Here is an 18,750-nt window from a genome sequence, read left to right on the forward strand (position 1 = left end):
GTTACATTCAAGCTTACATCACAACATAACTCAAGCTCTATCTTAATTTCAAGGCCTCCTTGTACTTGTTCTGGTCTGTGTACCAAATAATTTTTCAAACTTCTCTGACATTTCGTAAACTTATGAAGGCATTTGATGGTGAGGAAAGCATTGTAAATCAGCCTCAGAATTGAATACTAGCAAAGAACTTTTATCTACAGTTCCTTGGTTGTTTGTAGACTTGTTGTTTTGTTTAAAACATATTTATACCTAACTTTAAGTACATGGGTACTCCCCATAGAGCATGCTGAATCTAACTGAGTATATTTGATTAAAATAAATCAGTTGAAGTGATAAACACTATAAATTTTTATTGACAAAACTTATGCTTTTGTCTGTTATAGCAAAATTAACAAAATCAATGATTACTTCCCATGACACCAGGACAAACGTGTTCCACACAGGTTTATGGGGAAATCACTGCGTTGATGGTTGATTCCATATGGCAGTGTATTTCCTCATCTTACAGTTTGTTAATGAGTCAAGAACTGTTACTGCTGACTTATTTGTATGGTGATTGAGGCAAATGATGACTTACTACTTAAGAACATGGAGAGATGAAAGCTTTCACTGTTTGAACCTGAGCTGTGAAATGAGTCAAATTGAGCTGACTGTACTTTATTGCTTGTATGATTTTTCAGCTAGTGGTTTAAGTTGTGTTTCAGATGATTGCAGATGAGTACAGTAAAATGTGCTGTTAACATTGAAATAGGAAAGTTTTGATTAAGTGATAGTTGGTTGGTTGGTTGGTTGGTTTCTTATGTAGGAGTTCAAACCTTCAGGAAACCTGGGAGCTGAACCAGATAATCCCCAGTCCTAATATAAGTGTGATCACAAAACATACCAATTTTTTAATGTAGATTCCGTACAGTACAGTAAGAACTAACTCTCTGAATACCACTGTAGCTATGACAATTAAGATTTTGTTACAGGAGAGGTCATTTATTTTATTTAACTGGATTGCCACTGACTTCAATCCCCTTTCACTTTAAGGGGATGGGAAACACAGGAATTCACTATGGGAATGAACCCTCTTTTAAGTAACTGAACCATCTGTAGAAGTGCTGCCTTCCCAGGGAAGTTTATTAGACCTATAAAGTCCTGTGCTATTTCTCAGCCAGTGAGATGCACGGTCAGTTACAATCCTATATTCCTTTCTCTAATTAACAGATTGCCTAGCTTTCAAAAATCTAGGAAACCCTCTGACACTTAAAGGATTTATCAGATAAATTGTTTGATGCCTTTGATTGAGGGACAAAAGTGTGTGTGTATGTGTGTGTATATATAGTAGCAGTAAGTATTGACCAGCAATCTTAGTATTGAGGACTTAGTTCTGACTATTAAGCAGTACTTTGCTTCTTTGGTACATTCTCTCCATTCCATAGTTGTGTGTGATGTTTCTGTTGCAGCAGTGTGAAGGAAGAGCAGGGAAGAACCTCTCCTCTCTGCTCTCCATGCCACATGTATTTGATTTTAAGTGCTGGTTGTGGCAAGATAGGGTATTGTGTATTTAGGAGGAGTACAGAAGAGGAAAGAGGCCTAAGCATTTTCCTACACTGCTGCCTTTGGTACTGGGCAGTTCTCCAGTCACCTGCCCCACCCCTTCATTAAGATCAACTCAGCTGAGAATAAAGTGGAGAAGATAAAAGGAAACAAAATGAAGATTACTACTTCATGGAAGCTCTAGTGATGCCTGAGACAGAAGTATATGAACTCTGTGTAGCGTGTAGGCAAATGGGATGCAGTTGATGAAAGCGCAGAAATACCTGTATCTTGAAAATAAGATTACATTTAAAGTACACCTATAAGCTCATGATGCCATTGTCCTGTTACTTGTAGAGATCACCTTGATTTGAAGATAGAATCTAAAGCCATCCAAGATAAACACTTCTGTGCTGTGCAGCAGGTAACTGGGAATTCATTAATATATGACTCTAAGCATAAATGACTTGTCACCATTTACTAGCACTGTCCAAAACTGTGGTTCCTTCAAAAATTCAACACTTCATGCTTAGCTGGGCTTCCAAAGACTATTTTATTACACTGGTCTACACTACTATTGCTGGTAGTCATCTTTTGCTTCTCTTCCTTCCCCTCCTCTAAGACCTCACATTGGGAACTAAGTCTTGGTGTGGTCATGGAATAAATTGGGTAAACCCATGAATTAAGGTACAATGAAACTGTTTTAGCAGCTTTTAAGAAAAGCTACAAAAATTGCAGGGGATCATTCAGGCATTTTTAATACTGACTAAATATGTTTCTTTTATTATTAGCTTAACATTTAGTTCATATAACTTGCTCTCTTCTATGATTATATGCTTTGACAGCACTACCTTGTATCAGTTGTTCTAGGAAATTAAAATGAATCTTAAATTTTTTTTTAAATTAACTTATTTCTGCATTTTGATCTCATCTGTATCTATTTGTGTTTTTCACCATCCCACTTTTGTTTATAACTAAGTATTTTCTTACGTTTGGCCTTTATGGTCGGTTGACAGGATGAAGACAAAATAAGATCGAAATTTATAGCTGCTTAGGACACATTTTTTTGTGTGTGTTTGTCAAAAGCCTAATTCAGTTCACAGGAATACAATTAAGTACACAACTAGAATAATGTTAGAAGAATTGGGCAGCTCAAAAGTTGTTACGCTCTGTTCTTCCCAGACCTTATCATTCTTGGAGCTTTTTTCCCTGCCTGCGACCCTGGCTTCAGAATCCCAGGCTTAGATGTTGACAGCTGTGGGGGCAAGGGGCAGTTAATGAAAAGCTTGTAAAACAGGATTTCCTCATGCTGAATATTACCTCATACTAAAATGAGGTAGTTGTAGTAAGATTACTTCTACCCTGCAACAATGTTCTGCTTCCAAAAGCCAGTTTTATGTTAGTGTTTCAGCAGCTCACGGGAGTGGAAGTTCCTCGTTCTCCAACTGCTTGTCTTGATTTACAATCTCAGTGCTGGAAACTCCCGCCGACTTCAGGAAGTACCTGTAGGGAAAGACAAACAACACAGTGCATTCTGAAACTTCCTAGCATTAGCTATTAACCTAGATGGAGAGAAAGTGTAGGCAGAAGGAAGTTATTCTCAGTTTGTTCAAAAACACTTGTACACACAATGGAGCATAGTCAGGAAAAGCGTTAGTCTGGGGGATTTTATATAAGTAAGAAGAATTAGAATCATGCTTGAACTGAACTTGAAGCTTTCTGGAGAGAAAAGGATGTACCTGATTTGCTGTTTTAAAAGTGAAATTGTGATAAAACTGTAGAAAGTATAGAATTTTAAAAGTTGTTGGTTGCTTAAGTGGTTTAGCAAATAGCTAACTTGCTTAAAAAAAAAAAAAAAAAAGACAAGACTTTTCTTCTGGAGTTAACTGTTTTCCTAAATGTTTTAGGTGGATGTAACTATGTTGCCTGAAGAGGTGAAATCCCTTGTTCATGATGGCTATACAGCCTTGATGGACCAGCGTTGTCACAGTGCTGAACAAGCCTTTTCACAGTTATTGAGCATTCTAAATCCTTCAGAATTAAAGGTAAATTGAGAGGAATAACTTATTTAATTAATTTGAAGTTTATGCTTTCAATACTATGGTTCATTCTTTCCTTCTACCTAGAAATGTATTGTTACTGAATTGTTGCTTGTGTTGACCGCAATGCCACGTATTTCCCTGATAGGTATGATAAGGGGCTTACAAATGAGAACAGGGCAAAAAACCTGATAGTGGCACAGAGTGTAATATTCAGCACACGTTTGTATTTCTAGGTGTGATCTAAAACATAACTTGCCAATATAATATTCTGATAAAAACGGTGTAAGATACTCTTATCAAGTATCTGATATGAAACTACTGTCTCTTGTCATCTTAACCCTTATTTGTAATATATAGGATAAAAATAATTTGCATGCTTCAGGTCAGATAGCTCTTTGATAGCAAATACTGTGAAATTTAGTCAATGTGTATCTAACCAATCAGCCATTCACCCGTTTGTCATGCTAGATTTCCTTAAATTGTTGTGCTGCAGTATAAAGTCTTGTGTGACACTGTACGTGTCGTGTGCCTTCCTGTGTGCTCCCACTTTAGTAAGGGCTGTTGCAGTGCCAACAAGTCTGTCCGAGCAAGTAATGTACCAGTCTACAGAATCACAGGATTGCAGAATGCTTTGGGTTGGAAGGGACCTCAAAGATCATCTACTTCCAAGCCCCCTGCCATGGAATTGTGACCTGGATTATTAGGAGGAAAATAAGTTGAAAGGTGGAGGTTTCTGGTTTTATATTAAAAAACCCCAACAAAACCCTAAAACAAAAACCAGAAAAAAGCCCATCTGCTTACTGCTGGACATGCAGTGTAGCAAAGACACACGGTATGTGTCAACATAAACTGACGCCAACATAGTAAGCCTGTAATTGGAGCATTTCTAAAAGCAGGCATTTTGAGATATATCACTGGAAAATGTAGAGTGGTGCCAAATGACCAGCAGTAAAGGTAACCTTCAGTTTTTATGCTACTTGTAACATAAACGTGGGATAAGGAGGAGAAGAGAGTTTCCCAGCTCTGTTGTAGTGAAGATTTTCAGTTCACAAGAGGCAGTAGTGTTCTAGTGACCTGCAAAGTAGTTTTGTGAGTGCTACTACAATAATTACTGATTCTGTTTGCAGCACCTGAATCTTCGTATTATTAACTATGTTGTAATCATCTATGGACATGCCACTGCTCTTCTTGGAATAGGACAACCTGAGGTATGACATTAAGCCACTATGTTATTTTTACCAAAAGAGATTAGTTCAGGTTGTTGGCTATCCATTTTTGTCTCCTTTTGAGAGACAAAATGAGTGGAGGAAGAAAGCTTTTGTCACGTTTTAGAATCATACAGCTTAATATCTGGGAGTAAATCTTTAATGGTTTTGGATGAATTAAGCTACCTAAAATAAATGTTATTAAGCTTTCAAATGACAGTCTTAAGTACTGATGAACTATTGTCAATTACTTTTCTTCTCCTTGTAATGTGGTTATGTACTGGTCTTTCTAACACAAACATTCTACTTCTAAAACAAAAGAAAGAGAATGCTTTTGGTTCTGGAAAACACCTAAACAGACGTATGGGTTGTTTAGGTTTGGGCTTTGTGGTTGGCTTTTGTTTGCTTTTTGAATCTCTTTTTTTTTTTTTTTTTTTTTCTGCAGTGTTTAAAAACATTCTGTGTCTTACAATGTATTTAAATGTGTCTGGGTGTTCCTAGCTCGATGAGCTCCAACATTTAATTTCATTATTTCAGAGGGAGTCCTTGTTTACAGGATAAGTTTCTTTTTTTAAGGAGAGGAGCCTTTGTGTGTGATCATAAGGCTGCTTAATTCCCTTTACTGTTCATAAGACTGATCAAAGAATAGGGCGTACTGACCCACTCACCTGGAGCAAAAAAGTAGGGAGAGGAAAAGTGAAAAGCTTTTGGCAAAGTGCCATGTTTTTGTCTTAAATTTATTTTGAAGGCACTGACGAAGGCTGAAGACCAGTTTAAGAAAATAATTGAACAGTACCAGGAAGAAAGATTTGGTTGTTTGGCATACTATGGCATTGGAAAAGTATATCTGAGACAAAACAGGTTGGTACAATATAGAGCTGCTTTTTTTTATATCAAATGCTGGTTTCATTTGAGAAGCCATGTGTAGGGTGGGTGTTTCTTTTATTATTCTTTGTTAATGGCTAAATTTATCCATCAGACTGATTAATGACAACGTTTAAGTTTCTGACTGCTAAGGATTGAATGGAAACCTCTGAATCGGGCAGACTCCAGGGCATGGGGATACGACCGACCACCACACCCCTGGGGTGGAGGAGAGCTCCCTAGAGAAGGGCAAAACCTGATGATCTCAGGGAAAAAAGCATCGTAAAGAAAGCTTAACTTATCTCAACACTAGGGAGGCTGGACAAGTAACCTTGGTTTTAGATAAGGCAGCTGCGCCAGTGAGTCATTAGGTTCCCTGAGACAGATAAAGAGTAATGTCTTCCTGAGCTAGTCAGGCCAGCACAGGGAGAGGGGGCAGTTACATATGTGGCTCAGTCGGACATGAAGTGCACAAACTGGACAACTTTTAAACTGGAGAGTTAAGGACTCGAGCTGGCTTCAGCACCCGTATTCCTGTGATGTTTCTTCCCAGCATCCTGATGGTAAGCATATATAGACTGATGATGGGAATCATGTTTGTATTGATTCAACTGTTTGTTGCAATTGTGGTGATGTGTTTGTGTTGGGGTTGGAGTGTTGCTGTGTGGCTCTACTTAATCAGAATCCCCCTTAATGCCTGTGGTGGGCTGATTTTGGCTGTCTGCCAGACCCTCTCCCCAGCTGTGTGCTCACTCCCCATCCTTGGCAGGAGAGGGAGAGAAAATAAGATGAAAAGGCCAGGGGCTTGAGATAAGGGCAAGGAGATCATTTTCTAATTGCAGGCACAGGCAAAATAGATTCAACTTGAGGAAAAATAATTTATTATCTGTTAAAATAGATGGAGGTGGTGGGAAACAAAGTAAAAAATGAAGCTGATCTTCCCCCTACCTCCCCTTTCTTCACTCCCTCACTGCATACTTCTCTACCTCCTCCCCCTCATGGCACAGGGGGATGGGGCATGGGGATTGCGGTCAGTCGTAGCAGCTCCTCTGCCGTTCTTTCTTGCACAAGGGCTGCTGTTCCTTAGGGCACATCCACCTGCTTTTTCCATGGCTGCCCAGCCTTGCCATGTAAACCCACTACAGTGCCAAATCAGGCAAGTTTGATGTTAAACATTAGACCCTCCTTGTGTGGAATATCTAAAAGCAGCTGGTCAAGAGAGTGTTGGACACCGAGAGGGGATTCCTCCTTCCCACTGCTGCAGCATAGCCAGGCGCAGTCTGCATCCCAAGAGGTGTCTGCGTCCCACTCCCACAGATGTGGCTGGTGCTTCCCTTGGCAGTTTTGACCAGCAGTGAGGCTCTGTGTGTCCCCAAGAGATGTGTACACATGCATGGGTAGCAACACCAGCTGGCTGCCCAGGCTGGCCCAGACAGAGCAGCTCCCATGCATAGCAGTGCCTGAACTCAGCGTAAAACCGAAGCATAGGCAGCAGAGTGCTGTGCCTCCTCCCTGTCTGGTGAGGGTTAAAGGTCACTCATGAACATACACATGCCCTCGCTCTCTGTGTGGACAAGCACACCCATGTTTATGGGTCCCTTGAATATCACTGCAGGCTCTCAGTCTGCCACAGATCGGTCCCTGGGCGTTGGGTTTCTTACTTAAGTTGGCTAAATGGCCCACACCTCGAATCTTTTATACTGAAGAGTCCTTAAACACATGACTTAATGAACCAGGTGCTCTTTCATCCCACGTGTTCTTAGTTACCTTTTTGGGTTTTTTTCCATGGGTCATTAAGTGAATTGTGAAAGTATTACAGGCTGTGCAGGAGTTACTCGTATGTGATCTGAACATGGGGTACCTGTTTCAAACTTCAGGTTTTCAGATGCGCTCGATCAGTTCATCAAGTCACAAACAATGGTTAATCACAAGATGGTACCTGGAGTATTAACTTGGCCTACAACATCTTGGGTCATCGAAGAGACACGAACAGAGAATTTACAGGTATGCTTAAAAAAACTGACATAAAAACCTGTTCTGTCAAATGGCCTGCCCAAAAAAAAAAAGGTTGCCATCCTTTTCCCTCTCCCTGCATTGACAGGGATAAAGAAAGGGTGAGAGGGAGGCATGTCCCAGCACTTCAGCCTGGAACAGCCACAGTCTGGAGCAGCCAACGCAAGTGCTGCTGCCTGTTGTCTAGAGTATTGTCAGGTCTGGTCTTTGTAGAGTAGAACTCATGTGACAACAAATTTGGGAAGCATCCATTTGCAGTAGAAGGGTGGGGGCTCTATGTCAGGCTGTATGTTTGAGTATTTCAAAGCAATAATATGGTTCTTACCTGCTCCAAGCATTTCATAATAGATTAATTTTGTATGTGCATGTTACCAAACTTTAAGTAGATGTGAATAATATACACGGCGTAATGCTACTAGGAACTGGTTAAAAATGTGAATTAGTAAAAATGTGGAGTGGAAAATTTCAGCTGCAGTGCTGTATTTAAAACCAAATAGGAGAATTTGACTGTAGTTCTTGGTCGTTGCAGTGGGAGTTATACAGTAAAATTCCCTGTCTTGACAAATTTAACTTATGAATCTGACACTACAAATTGCTTTCTCACACTGAACAGCTTTTTTTTAATATAAATTATTACTACTGTTATTGTTTCTAAACTATAATGGAGTCACTGTTACTTGTAAAGGGTTCCTGGATAAACCCTGCCATGAGGCAAGATGATTGAGCTCCTTTGCAGAGAGGCAGTGGGATGCAGTAGGATGCAGTAGAACGTGCTAGGTTAGTCAGTGCATGAACTTGGCTATACAATACTGACCTGTTTCATCTCTCATTGAAGGAGCACTACTGGTTTTTGCCTAAACAGTAACTGAACTAAAGATTTCTCATAGAGTCCCCAGCAATACATCAGTGGTGTGGGGCTTCTGGAGAGCATAATGCAAACATCTGAAAGGCTGTAACTCGTGGTCCATTTGTTTCTAATGTTTGTTAATCTGTGCTGAGTGCCAACCCTGTGGGACCTGACTTTCTGTAAAGCCACTGTAATATCTTTACCTCAAGTGCTTATCTGGGAGTTCTCTGTGGCTCCAGTGCAGGGTCAGATCCAAGTCGTCCCTGTGAATGTACTTGGTCGTGTAACCCAGATCCCATGTGAGGCACTCCTGAAGTGCTGGGACATGGCAGACATGAGCAGGCACTACACTTTTGTCGTGTTATCTGAATGATCTGGTTTGTCACTTTGTCAGTGAAAAACCTAATATTTTCTCCTGTGTTTGGAATTGGTCAATATGTGAAACATTGGTCCAAGATAAACTGTGTTGTGATTTAACCCAGCCAGCAGCTAGAGCAGCCACAGAGCTGTTTGCTCACTCCCTCCCCTCCTCCCCATGGGATGGGGGGAAAGAATTGAAAATTAAAAAAACCCCACAACCTGTGGGTTGAGATAAATACAGCCTAACAGGGCAGAAAAGGAAGGGAATAATAAAAGAGTAGAGAAAACAAGTGATGCAGGGCACAACTGCTAACCACTTGAACCTGTTTCTGAGTGGTGCCACCTCCTGGCCCACCTGCCAGTTCTATACAGAGTATGATGTCATACGGTATGGAATATCCCTTTGACCAGTTTGGGTCAGCTTCCCTGCCTGTGTCCCATCCCAGCTTCTTGCCCCACCCCAAAACTGCCATTGACAGGGCAGTGTGAAAAGCTGAGAAGTCCTTCACTGCTTGGGAACAACTGAATAAATCACTGTGTTATTAAAGTTATTCTCAACCAAAAACCCCAAACACAGCATAACACCAGCTGCTAGGGAGAAGATTAACTCTATCCCTGCCGAAACCAGGACAACCTGCATGCAGGGAAGCTGTGAGTGCTTAGCAGTTCAAAAGAGCTTCTGAATATTTTGCCATAAAAATGCAATCTTGCATAGCTTTCACTAGAAGAGTTTTGGTGTTAGCTGACAGCTGCACAAAGATGTGTGTTTCACTGCAGACTTCCCTAGAAATTCGTAAGTAGACATTAAATCTTGGTTTCTGTGTAATTTGTTTTCTATCATGTTGTGCTTCCCAGTTGATTTTAAAGAATTGTATTGAGGAATGCAAGTTCCCTCCAGAACCAGATGCGATTTGTCGATATCAACAATGCCATGGCCACTCCAAAATCCAAATATTTTTTACAGACCCGGACTTTAAGGTAAAGTTTTAGTTTTAAAAGGGTTTGGGAAATTAAATTTCATGTTTACATGTTTTCTGGCCCCTGTCATATTAAAGAGCTATCTAGAAAACACATTCTTATCCTGTCTTCCATAAGTTGTGCATTGTTTTCTGGTTTGTTTTTTTCAAGATGTGAAATTGATGCTTTTTCTCAATAATAGGGTTTTATACGTATTACTTGCTGTCAGCAATGTAGAGTGGAGTTTCATATCAGTTGTTGGAAAAAGCTGAAAACAACAAACTACAGTGATAAAAACGATAAGGTAAGAGCTGTGTCAGACTAGAAGCATTTTCTTCCTTTCTATTTTAGTCCAGGTTGTAGCATTCCTTCAGCTTGTGGTGAGTGCAGTGCTACAGCCTGGTGGTCCATCCAGTGACAGGAGGAGACCCAGGAAAGAGGATTGCCAAGTTATCTGACTTTCAGGCATGAGTAAAGCTTGCTGTTTTCTGCAGAAGAAAGTCCTGGCTGTGTGAAGGCTTTGTGTGTTTAGCCTGTTTATCTTGCATTGGTCATGTCTTTCCCTGTGGAAGTTACATTCCTTCTGCAGTCTTGCTGTTGAAGCAACGGTTAGACGTTGAGTATGTCTAAAGAAATTTTACAAACTGCACTGTCAGCAGCCAGTATAAAATTAAGGGAAATCCTGGCAAAGCATGAGCTCCTAAAAGAATATTCTTAAAGTTGCTTCTTGAATGTGAAGTTGGAGGAAGAGGGTCTTTGCTATAGCTTTGGGAATAACGGGTATATGCCAGAGATCTAGGTTCCTTTTGATTTGCAGTCCTTGCCAAGTCAGCTGTCACTTGCTTTCACCCAGTAAGAGTTTGGGTCACCTCAAATTAACAAGCTGTACTCTGCATAAGACCATAGATTTCTGTATTCATTTAAATCTTTGTTGTGTATCACTTTCTCCTACAGGATTTTCTTCAAGAATTGTGTTTCACTCCTGATTGTAAAGGCCTTATTTCAAAAATAGTTATTTTCAGTTCTTCTGGTCTGGTAAAATGTGAAGTAAGTAAATGTTCATATAAAATATGGAAGTAATCTTTAACATACTTACTCTGAAGGACATAGCTTATTACTCATGAGCTTGCATGTTATCTTAACTATGGAATCTGAGCATTATTTAGGAACAGTAATTATCTGTACTCTTGTTCTTCTGGGGCAGCAGGCATTGCCTTATGGTGTTGGTTAGAATTGTCATGGATGGGAACTTGAGCTTCATTTTGTGTTTTAGCATATGTGACATGAAAGGAGCTTTTAGTTTAACACAGATCTAATCTTGCTAAATCAAGTAATGGCTCTTGAAATTAATTGTGCTCTTGCCCTCTATAGAGTCACAGGAAGAAGGATACTGCTTCCCAGAGCTGTATTGGTCCTATGAGAGGAGGGTTTTTTTTTTTTTAAAAAAGTTTCTTTCCTGCCCACTGGTAAAGCAAAACAGCCTCCAGTTCTTCCTGGCTTTGTGTTAGCTTTCATCCTGTCCTCTCTGTGGATAAAGATGTATTCCTATGTAGCCAGTTGTAGCAGTAGAAGATAATTCTAGGTAGCCCTTCCTGAGGCTTCTGTAGGCTGCATTATCTCTTTTGTAATACTATTTCTACTGCTTTCCAAAGCATTAAATGGCCCTGGGGTTTGAGTACAGCAATGTTGTGTTGTATCCCCAGTTTAATTAATCCCATATCACTTATTTTGGTAGTTTGAACAAAAAATCACAAAACCCAAGGAACCACCAAGAGCCAGTATTAAACAGAAATGTACAAGGTAAGCTCTCTGCTATTTACAACTAACTTGAATTGATTTGAGAACAAAACGGATTTCTCTAGGATTGGTTTTCATGCCTTTAAAGAATTACTGAAATACAACAAATACTTTGGAAAGCTATTCTGACTTTCTGCCTCCAATCAACTGGTAAAATATGTTACTGTCCAATTATAAAAGCATTTAACTTGTTATAGATCTGCAGTTCTGTATCTTTTACATCAACACAGGAGGGCATTCATTGGTATTGCAGAATGAATGGCTGGCAGCTGTCTAGTGGTCATGCGGTTCTTTAAGAAGAACATTTTCAATATGGTCACAGGAAGCTGCTTTTAAATATCCAGCATATGAGTTGATGCAGATCTGACCTTTCACACCTCTATTGAGGGATAAATTGTCCATCCCACCACTGACTTCTTGAACCAGTTGTCATGGAATATCAATTGCTGTAGTCAACTCTAAGTCTTTGTACCCAAAGCCTGGTTTCATTGTGAAATCTGTGGGCACGCAGCAAACGTTGTTTGGGGAAGGTGTGACTTGGAGGCTGTGTGCAGAACTTGAGGACTGTTTCTTTACTTGTGGTCTCTGTACATGTCTTTCATTTCTGCTGCCACTTGACAGCTAGAATGCTAAAAGAATATCCTGCATAATGGACTGAGTGTCTTAATTGCACTTGACTTTAGCAACAAGCACACCTAGATTAGAGCACCACCTCTACTTTCAGCCTGAGACTGCGAGTGTTGTTCTGTTCCTCCTTCTTGCTAGAGGCAAGAAACCCAGCAAGGTATTTTGCTGGATGGGAGAGGTGTTGCTGTTTGGCATAGGATCAACACCACTGTCCCACAGCATTTACTGTGTAACCAACTTTGTGTGAACATTTCAAAAGTGCAAATAAAACCTGTGTGTAGTGATACTATTTCAGTTGTTGATGTATCTTTGGCATAACCAAGTTTGCACTTTCTGGTCAAGTGAGGTTATAAATAATGAGGAGCCTTGCTGGGAGGATAAGCAAAACTGATTTTTAAAAGTTAAGGAAATATAAATGTTATGTTGCTTGCAATACTGAGTTATAAATTAAAAAAGCTTGTTAGTATCTCATTCAGTTAATCTGATTTCAGAGGTCATTAATGAGAGTAAAAGTTATTGCATCTGTAGGGTCTTCTTTTTCTTACATAGGTTTTATGAATCTTTGTGACATCAGCTTCTAAAGTAAAACTAGCTTTACTATATTTGTACTTTTCATTACAATATTTTATAGTAGAATGAAGCTTAGTGCTATTATCAGACATGGAAAATAACTTAGATGTGCCTATATCCTTTGGCAGTTTACCTCAACCAACATTGTGCTCACTGCTGAATTGTTTTTTTTCAGTCTTAGGAAGTTAAAAATGAAACAAGAAAAAAAATTAAGAAGAAAGCGTGCACGAGAAGAGGCACGGAGTTCTGCAAGAAAGAAAATAGAAGAAAACCAGATGGGGAATGAGCCATCTCACTACAGTGATCATAGAGGTATGTGGAAGGATAAGTTATTGTTCTACATTATCAGGAGGTAGCCCAGATAGCATTCTGACTGTCTGGAGTGAAATTACAGCAGAATACCTCACATCGGACGTCATACCCCCCGCCCCCCTTGAAGACTTGCAGTTTTACTTAAGGTTGCTTATGAAAAACAGAACTGAAATATTTCTAAATAACTGTAAGATGTTTATGCATCGTTAAGTTTTTTGTAGAAAAACTTGATTTGTGCTTCACTGGTTCACAAAGCAATGCCCAAAGAGGGCAGAGGCTCAAATTCCAAGTTAATCTCTATTTAAAAGTTGTTTTGGAAAAAGCTTTGTGCCCAAGAAATTAGGGCACTGCTACAGGAAAAAAAAAACAGCTGCATCTCATATAAAGAATGAATGATATCCTAACTGCAGAAACTGTGGTGACTTCAAGTGTTTCTTTTGGAGGAAAATACTTTAACAGGGAAGTTGGTGGTTGGTTAAGGCTTCAGCTTTTGTCTTCCAGTGACGTGGATCTGCAGCGTTCTGTATTCGAGATGGGAACTTCCACTGCAGTTTGTGTTAGGGCAAGCTGGAGTATAAACAAAACAAAGGGTCATCTTATTCTTTTAGGTTTTTTCACATTATTAACTCTAAAATACCTTTCATGTTAATTTGCTTGTATAATTTAATATAAAATACCTTGCAGGCACATTTTTGTCCCTTACATGCCATGTTTGGAGTTCTCTGGAACCCTGTTGCCTGTTCAGTGGCGTACCCTGGCCCTTTCTTTATAAAACACTCAGGTGCTAAGCTTTTAGGTTTTGTTGGTTTTTTCCCCTCAATCCCTTTATTTGAGAGCAGTCCTGTCTGTTAGCACTGTAGGTCGCTACTTCTGTCCTTCCACGTGGCTTTCAAAAATTGAGGTCAGTTGCCTTTGTGCTGGTTTAAGTCTAGGCTGCCTCCTTTCCTATGGCTTATCTTTAGTTCTGGTTCTTGGATGGAAGAACTAAAGATGCCTTTGGTGTGACAGAACCCACTTTCCCTGCAGCACTGTGGGTAAAAGTTGGGACAATGATGAAGAAATATGTCAGCACGAAGCAACTTTAACACAGTTCTGCAAAAATCTGTGTGTTGGTGTTGGCTGACTTTTTTAATTTGCCCTGAGCTAGTTCTGTAATAAAATTCAAGTTTTCCACATCTTTGGAGACAAGCTATCTATTTACGTTGCTTTTTCGCTTGTAGAAACTGTGCAGGGAAATCTTTGGGAAGAACATCAAATTTAACCTCCCAAGCTGTCTGAGGGAGGCTGAGAGGCCAATCTCCCGGGGAGAGCTAGATTGCAAAGGGGTCTTTTGTTTTATTGGCAGCTATAGCTACCTTGAAATAAGAACAGATCTGCTTATGAATTGGGGAGGAGTGCAGGTGAGAGGAGCACTTGTTTATATGCACCCTTGTAAGGCACAGAGATTTTTAACGTGGACTCCATGATAAACTCAGGCATACCTGTAGAGTTCACTGGAACTGTTCCTGTTACAGTGTTTAACTGTGTGTAACATGTAGGGTTCTGTTTGGAAAAAAATACCTTTTCAGATCTATGGCTTTTTTTCACTGTGGTTGCTGTCAGTTAAGATCTGTGAGTGGCACTCTATAAATGCATCATTTTGAGGAATAAGGAAAGGTGAAGGCTGAGACAAGCCAGTAATCCTTTTCACTCTTGTGCTGCAAAGAGCCTGTGGCAGGGTCAGGGCAGAGGTTTGCTACTAGTTCTAGTAGCTGTTACATTGCAGCCTTCCAGTGCCTGAAGGGAACATACAAACAGGAGGGGAATCAACTTTTTAAAAGAGTAGACAATGGCAGGACAAGGGGGAATGGATTAAAACTAAAGGAAGGAAGGTTTAAATTAGATATTAAGGGGAAGTTTTTTACAGAGAGAGTGGTGAGGTGCTGGAACAGGCTGCCCTGAGAGCTGGTGGATGCCCCATCCCTGGACGTGTTCACGGCCAGGTTGGATGGGGCCCTGGGCAACCTTGTGTAGATCCAGGCCTGGAGGTTGGTGTCCCTGCCTGTGGCAGGGGGGTTGGAGCTCTGTGATCCTTGGGGTCCCTTCCAACTCATGCCATTCTATGATTCTGTGATACTAGGGCACTTGGGCATTCATAAGTGAGCCTTCACTCTGAGAATGGATGTGTAGGGAATGCTATCTCTTCGTTGGGGCTGGGATACAGCACCCCCAGTAAAGTTGTACAGACCACTGCTTGAAGCTCCTGGCAGGAAATTTTTAATCCTTTCTGAAATCTAGTGAAGATGTGAAGGGTTGTTTCTTTGTGTAAATCAAATTTAAAGCAATGTTTTGTCAAATTCATAATACTGAGGCTGGTTAGTATGGAAAGTTGTATATTCTGTAACTTCTAGTGTTGTGATAAAGCAAAGAATTGAAAACACCATTTGATCTGAATTATCTGTACTTTCAAGCTGATGTTTTTAATTGTGATAAACAGACATGAAATCTTGGTTTGTTTGATTTTATTTTCTTTAATCCCATTGTAGGTTATGTTCAGGGTTTATATGCCGGCGATCGAGTCCTGCAGCATATCAGTCGAAATATTGAGCAAATAAAAACAGCTGTTCACAATACTGCCAAACTATTAAAGGACTTACTTTCATGGTTTGTAATCAGCAAGGAGGATTACACATCATATTCCAAACCTAGTAGCATGCCACATGAAGTGATGGAGCAGCTCATCAACTACTTAATTCAGGAAAAAAACAGGGTAAAAACACGGGGTTTTATCCACGTGCTGAGTGAGCAGGAAGAAGTGGATTCCAAATTACACAAATGGCTGAAACACCTTAACAGCTTGGGTAAGCTCTATGTTTATGTATAGCAGAAGGCATAACCCTGTCATAATTGTTCCATTTTCAGATGAAAAGATAACCTCCCTATTTCCCAGTCTTGCTTTCTTAACTTTAAATGGTAAAGTAAAGCTTTTCTCTTTTTGTTTGCTTGATCCTTAGCCAGGATTTCTAGAGAAGAGAGCAACCTCTCTCATCTCTAAGTAAAGTATTCTGATGTGGGCAGGGCTTTGTCTGTGTCAGGGACAATTGAGCAGATTTGGGTTTTTTGATGTCTTCAAATTCCACGATGGGATCCAATGGTAATATTTTTATAAATAATTTGTTTCTGGAAAGTAAATAATAGGGGGGGGTTGTCATAAAAGTTTAGCTGACTGTGACTTTGCAGCTATTTAAACTGGTGCTTTTTGGTGGTGTTGCTTTTCTCTGTAAGCTCCTGTTGAATTTATAATTGGATGAAGGTAGAATTTTTGTTTTTCAGGCAAAATGGGCATAAGATGCTGAAACTGCGGACAAGATTTGGGTTCTTTTTTCCCATCGTGTCCATGTCTTGAATTTATACAGATTTATTATACAAATAATAATTTGGGATTAAGAGTAAAATTTATGTAAATTCCATTTCTCATTTGTGTTTACATTTTCAGTGTCCAAAATGTTTTACATGATCTGTTTCAACTACTGTGTATTTAACTTCTACAGCAAACTGTTTCTCTTTGAAGCAGAATATTGTACTGTAAACACTAAAACCCTGAAGCCAAAACAAAATGTTGGTGTTTTTCTCTTTTAGGTCTGACAGCTACAGAGAACTTTCTTCTTCAGTATGGACACCTTTTTAAAGAACTTGACCTTTCTAATATAACCATGCTCTGGAATGAGAAGTATGGTAGCAAATTTGACTGTGTGACAACTAGTTTTGAAGATGAAGAAATCCGTGATTATTTCTTAAAACCACCCCTAGAAAAAACTCGTTGTTTTATATGGCTCTTAGAAGACAACAGAGAAAAGTTTCCATCTCTTCATCAAGCTTTAGATGAATTCTTTGATAAAATGGGTATGTACATAAAGGTCATCGTTCCTGCAAGCAGTGTGTTGTGTCTGGGTTTCTACAGCAATTGATGGGCTCTGTAAACAGCCAAAACCTCAGCAAGCCACAAACCTCAGCAAGCTGCAAGCCTCCTTGTCATTTGGGAACTTTGGTGCTTAAAAGGCGACATGCCCCCAAAAGGCAAGCCAGAGTGCCTTTTCTGGGTTACACTCTGCTGTTTTGTTTCATGTGCCACAACCAGCATGTCAGTTCACCCTCATGCCTACCTGATGTTCAGCCAGACTAAGTGTTTCTTTCAGTTTAAGCATAAATACTCTGCAGTTATCAGTTACAGTCTTTGAGATGCTTTGGTGGGGATGGGGAAAGGATTATAATAATTATTACTATAATTTCACAACTGTAAGTTATGTCAAATATTGCTATTTCTGTTTATGAATGTGAACTTTGTTGTCCTTTCAATAGATGACCCTACCATTATATTAAAGAAGCAGAGAAATGAAAGTATATTGGTAAGTGACCTCGATCTCTGTTTGGTGGCCTAAGCTGAGAAACAGGAATGAGTGTGGTGTGTTAAGAATGCGCAATGGTGAACAGAGAAGCACATGTCTTGGTACATTTTACATCATCCTTCAGACCTGATTAGAGACTCACTCTCTTGTTTTATCTTTCCCCCCCTACTCCTCCTTTTAAAACATTTGAAGACACTTTTTCCTTAAACATCTGTCAGGAAAATTCTCATTTAGGGTTTCCTCTTCAGTTAAAACACAAACCAAGAATTCACCTTTTAGGTTATGAGTATTTTGGGGATGTGGATAAGGGGGTACGCTGATGTGCTGTTATCACCCCCTTTGGATAGGTAAAATAAGGCAGACAAGGTGCACAGGAACAGCATTTACATGTCACTTGAAGCCTTGACAAGTTGAAATCAAGACTCAATAACCAGGCTGGTTATTAAGCAGGCATTATCTATTGCAGCACTGGGCACACAGGGGATCACTCCTCCAAATGTGTGCACTGTTTAAAGCCAAATCTCTCTTATTTATACAGATTAACTATACATATTAACTATATTTCTAAGAAAAGGCAGGGGGAATATTTCCAGTAAGTCATTTACATTAACACCTCACAGATAGAGCATGCTCAGTGACACTGAGGGGGTCTTCTGGTGGTCTTCAGGGATGAAGACTGGACGTCTTCCTTTCAGTGAACTTTTTACCTCTTCCTTCAGCACATGCTCCTTACAGTTTTATCCACAGTCTCAAAAACACGTTCATGTGCTCAGACACATTCCTGCACAAACTAGTTAGGAACCGCTTTTAGCTGAAAACAAGATATATTCTGTCTCTTAATTGGTAATTGGTCTTATTTATTACTTCCCTGCCTTCTTTCTCTTCAAGGCTGTTCCACTGTTATTGTTAAATTTTGGAGCTGCTCTGGCAAAACAGCACAAACAGCTATGGCTGTATTCTACTAAAATCTGAAATACATAAGTACTTTCTCTTTTCCTTAGAGTAAAGCTATATTAACTAACTGTTTCTTAAGCTGTACCTATATTAATCTCTCCAGTATTATTCTGCATCATTCAGTCATACCTGATAAAAACACTTTGATGTTCACTTTAAGAAAAGATGTGTCTGAAAGTGTCATTGGGGAATTAAAAAAGTGCACGACCTGGGCTCTTACTTAGTGCTGTGCCTGAATGTTTCCCCTGAGAGCCGAATGGGAAGCGTGATGCTTCCCAGGGCGCTCGGCTTGAATC

At 39.8% G+C, this 18,750-nt stretch overlaps 1 protein-coding gene across 1 annotated transcript in view; it reads left to right on the forward strand.

Annotated features, from left to right (window-relative positions):
* Positions 1-18,750, forward strand: part of TTC3 (tetratricopeptide repeat domain 3) — a gene marked incomplete at its 5' end in the record, with an annotated part of 58,951 nt that overhangs the window by 23,873 nt on the left and 16,328 nt on the right. Inside the window, 13 exons of the mRNA XM_084279307.1 lie at positions 1,879-1,945; positions 3,429-3,566; positions 4,691-4,771; positions 5,517-5,629; positions 7,510-7,636; positions 9,708-9,830; positions 10,012-10,113; positions 10,764-10,856; positions 11,545-11,609; positions 12,979-13,115; positions 15,641-15,955; positions 16,734-16,997; positions 17,454-17,500. Coding sequence (XP_084135433.1) covers positions 1,879-1,945; positions 3,429-3,566; positions 4,691-4,771; positions 5,517-5,629; positions 7,510-7,636; positions 9,708-9,830; positions 10,012-10,113; positions 10,764-10,856; positions 11,545-11,609; positions 12,979-13,115; positions 15,641-15,955; positions 16,734-16,997; positions 17,454-17,500 — 1,672 coding nt within the window. The remainder of the gene's footprint in view (positions 1-1,878; positions 1,946-3,428; positions 3,567-4,690; positions 4,772-5,516; positions 5,630-7,509; positions 7,637-9,707; positions 9,831-10,011; positions 10,114-10,763; positions 10,857-11,544; positions 11,610-12,978; positions 13,116-15,640; positions 15,956-16,733; positions 16,998-17,453; positions 17,501-18,750) is intronic.

Source organism: Gallinula chloropus, assembly GCF_964237585.1.
Source record: "Gallinula chloropus genome assembly, chromosome: 1".
Taxonomy (NCBI): domain Eukaryota; kingdom Metazoa; phylum Chordata; class Aves; order Gruiformes; family Rallidae; genus Gallinula; species Gallinula chloropus.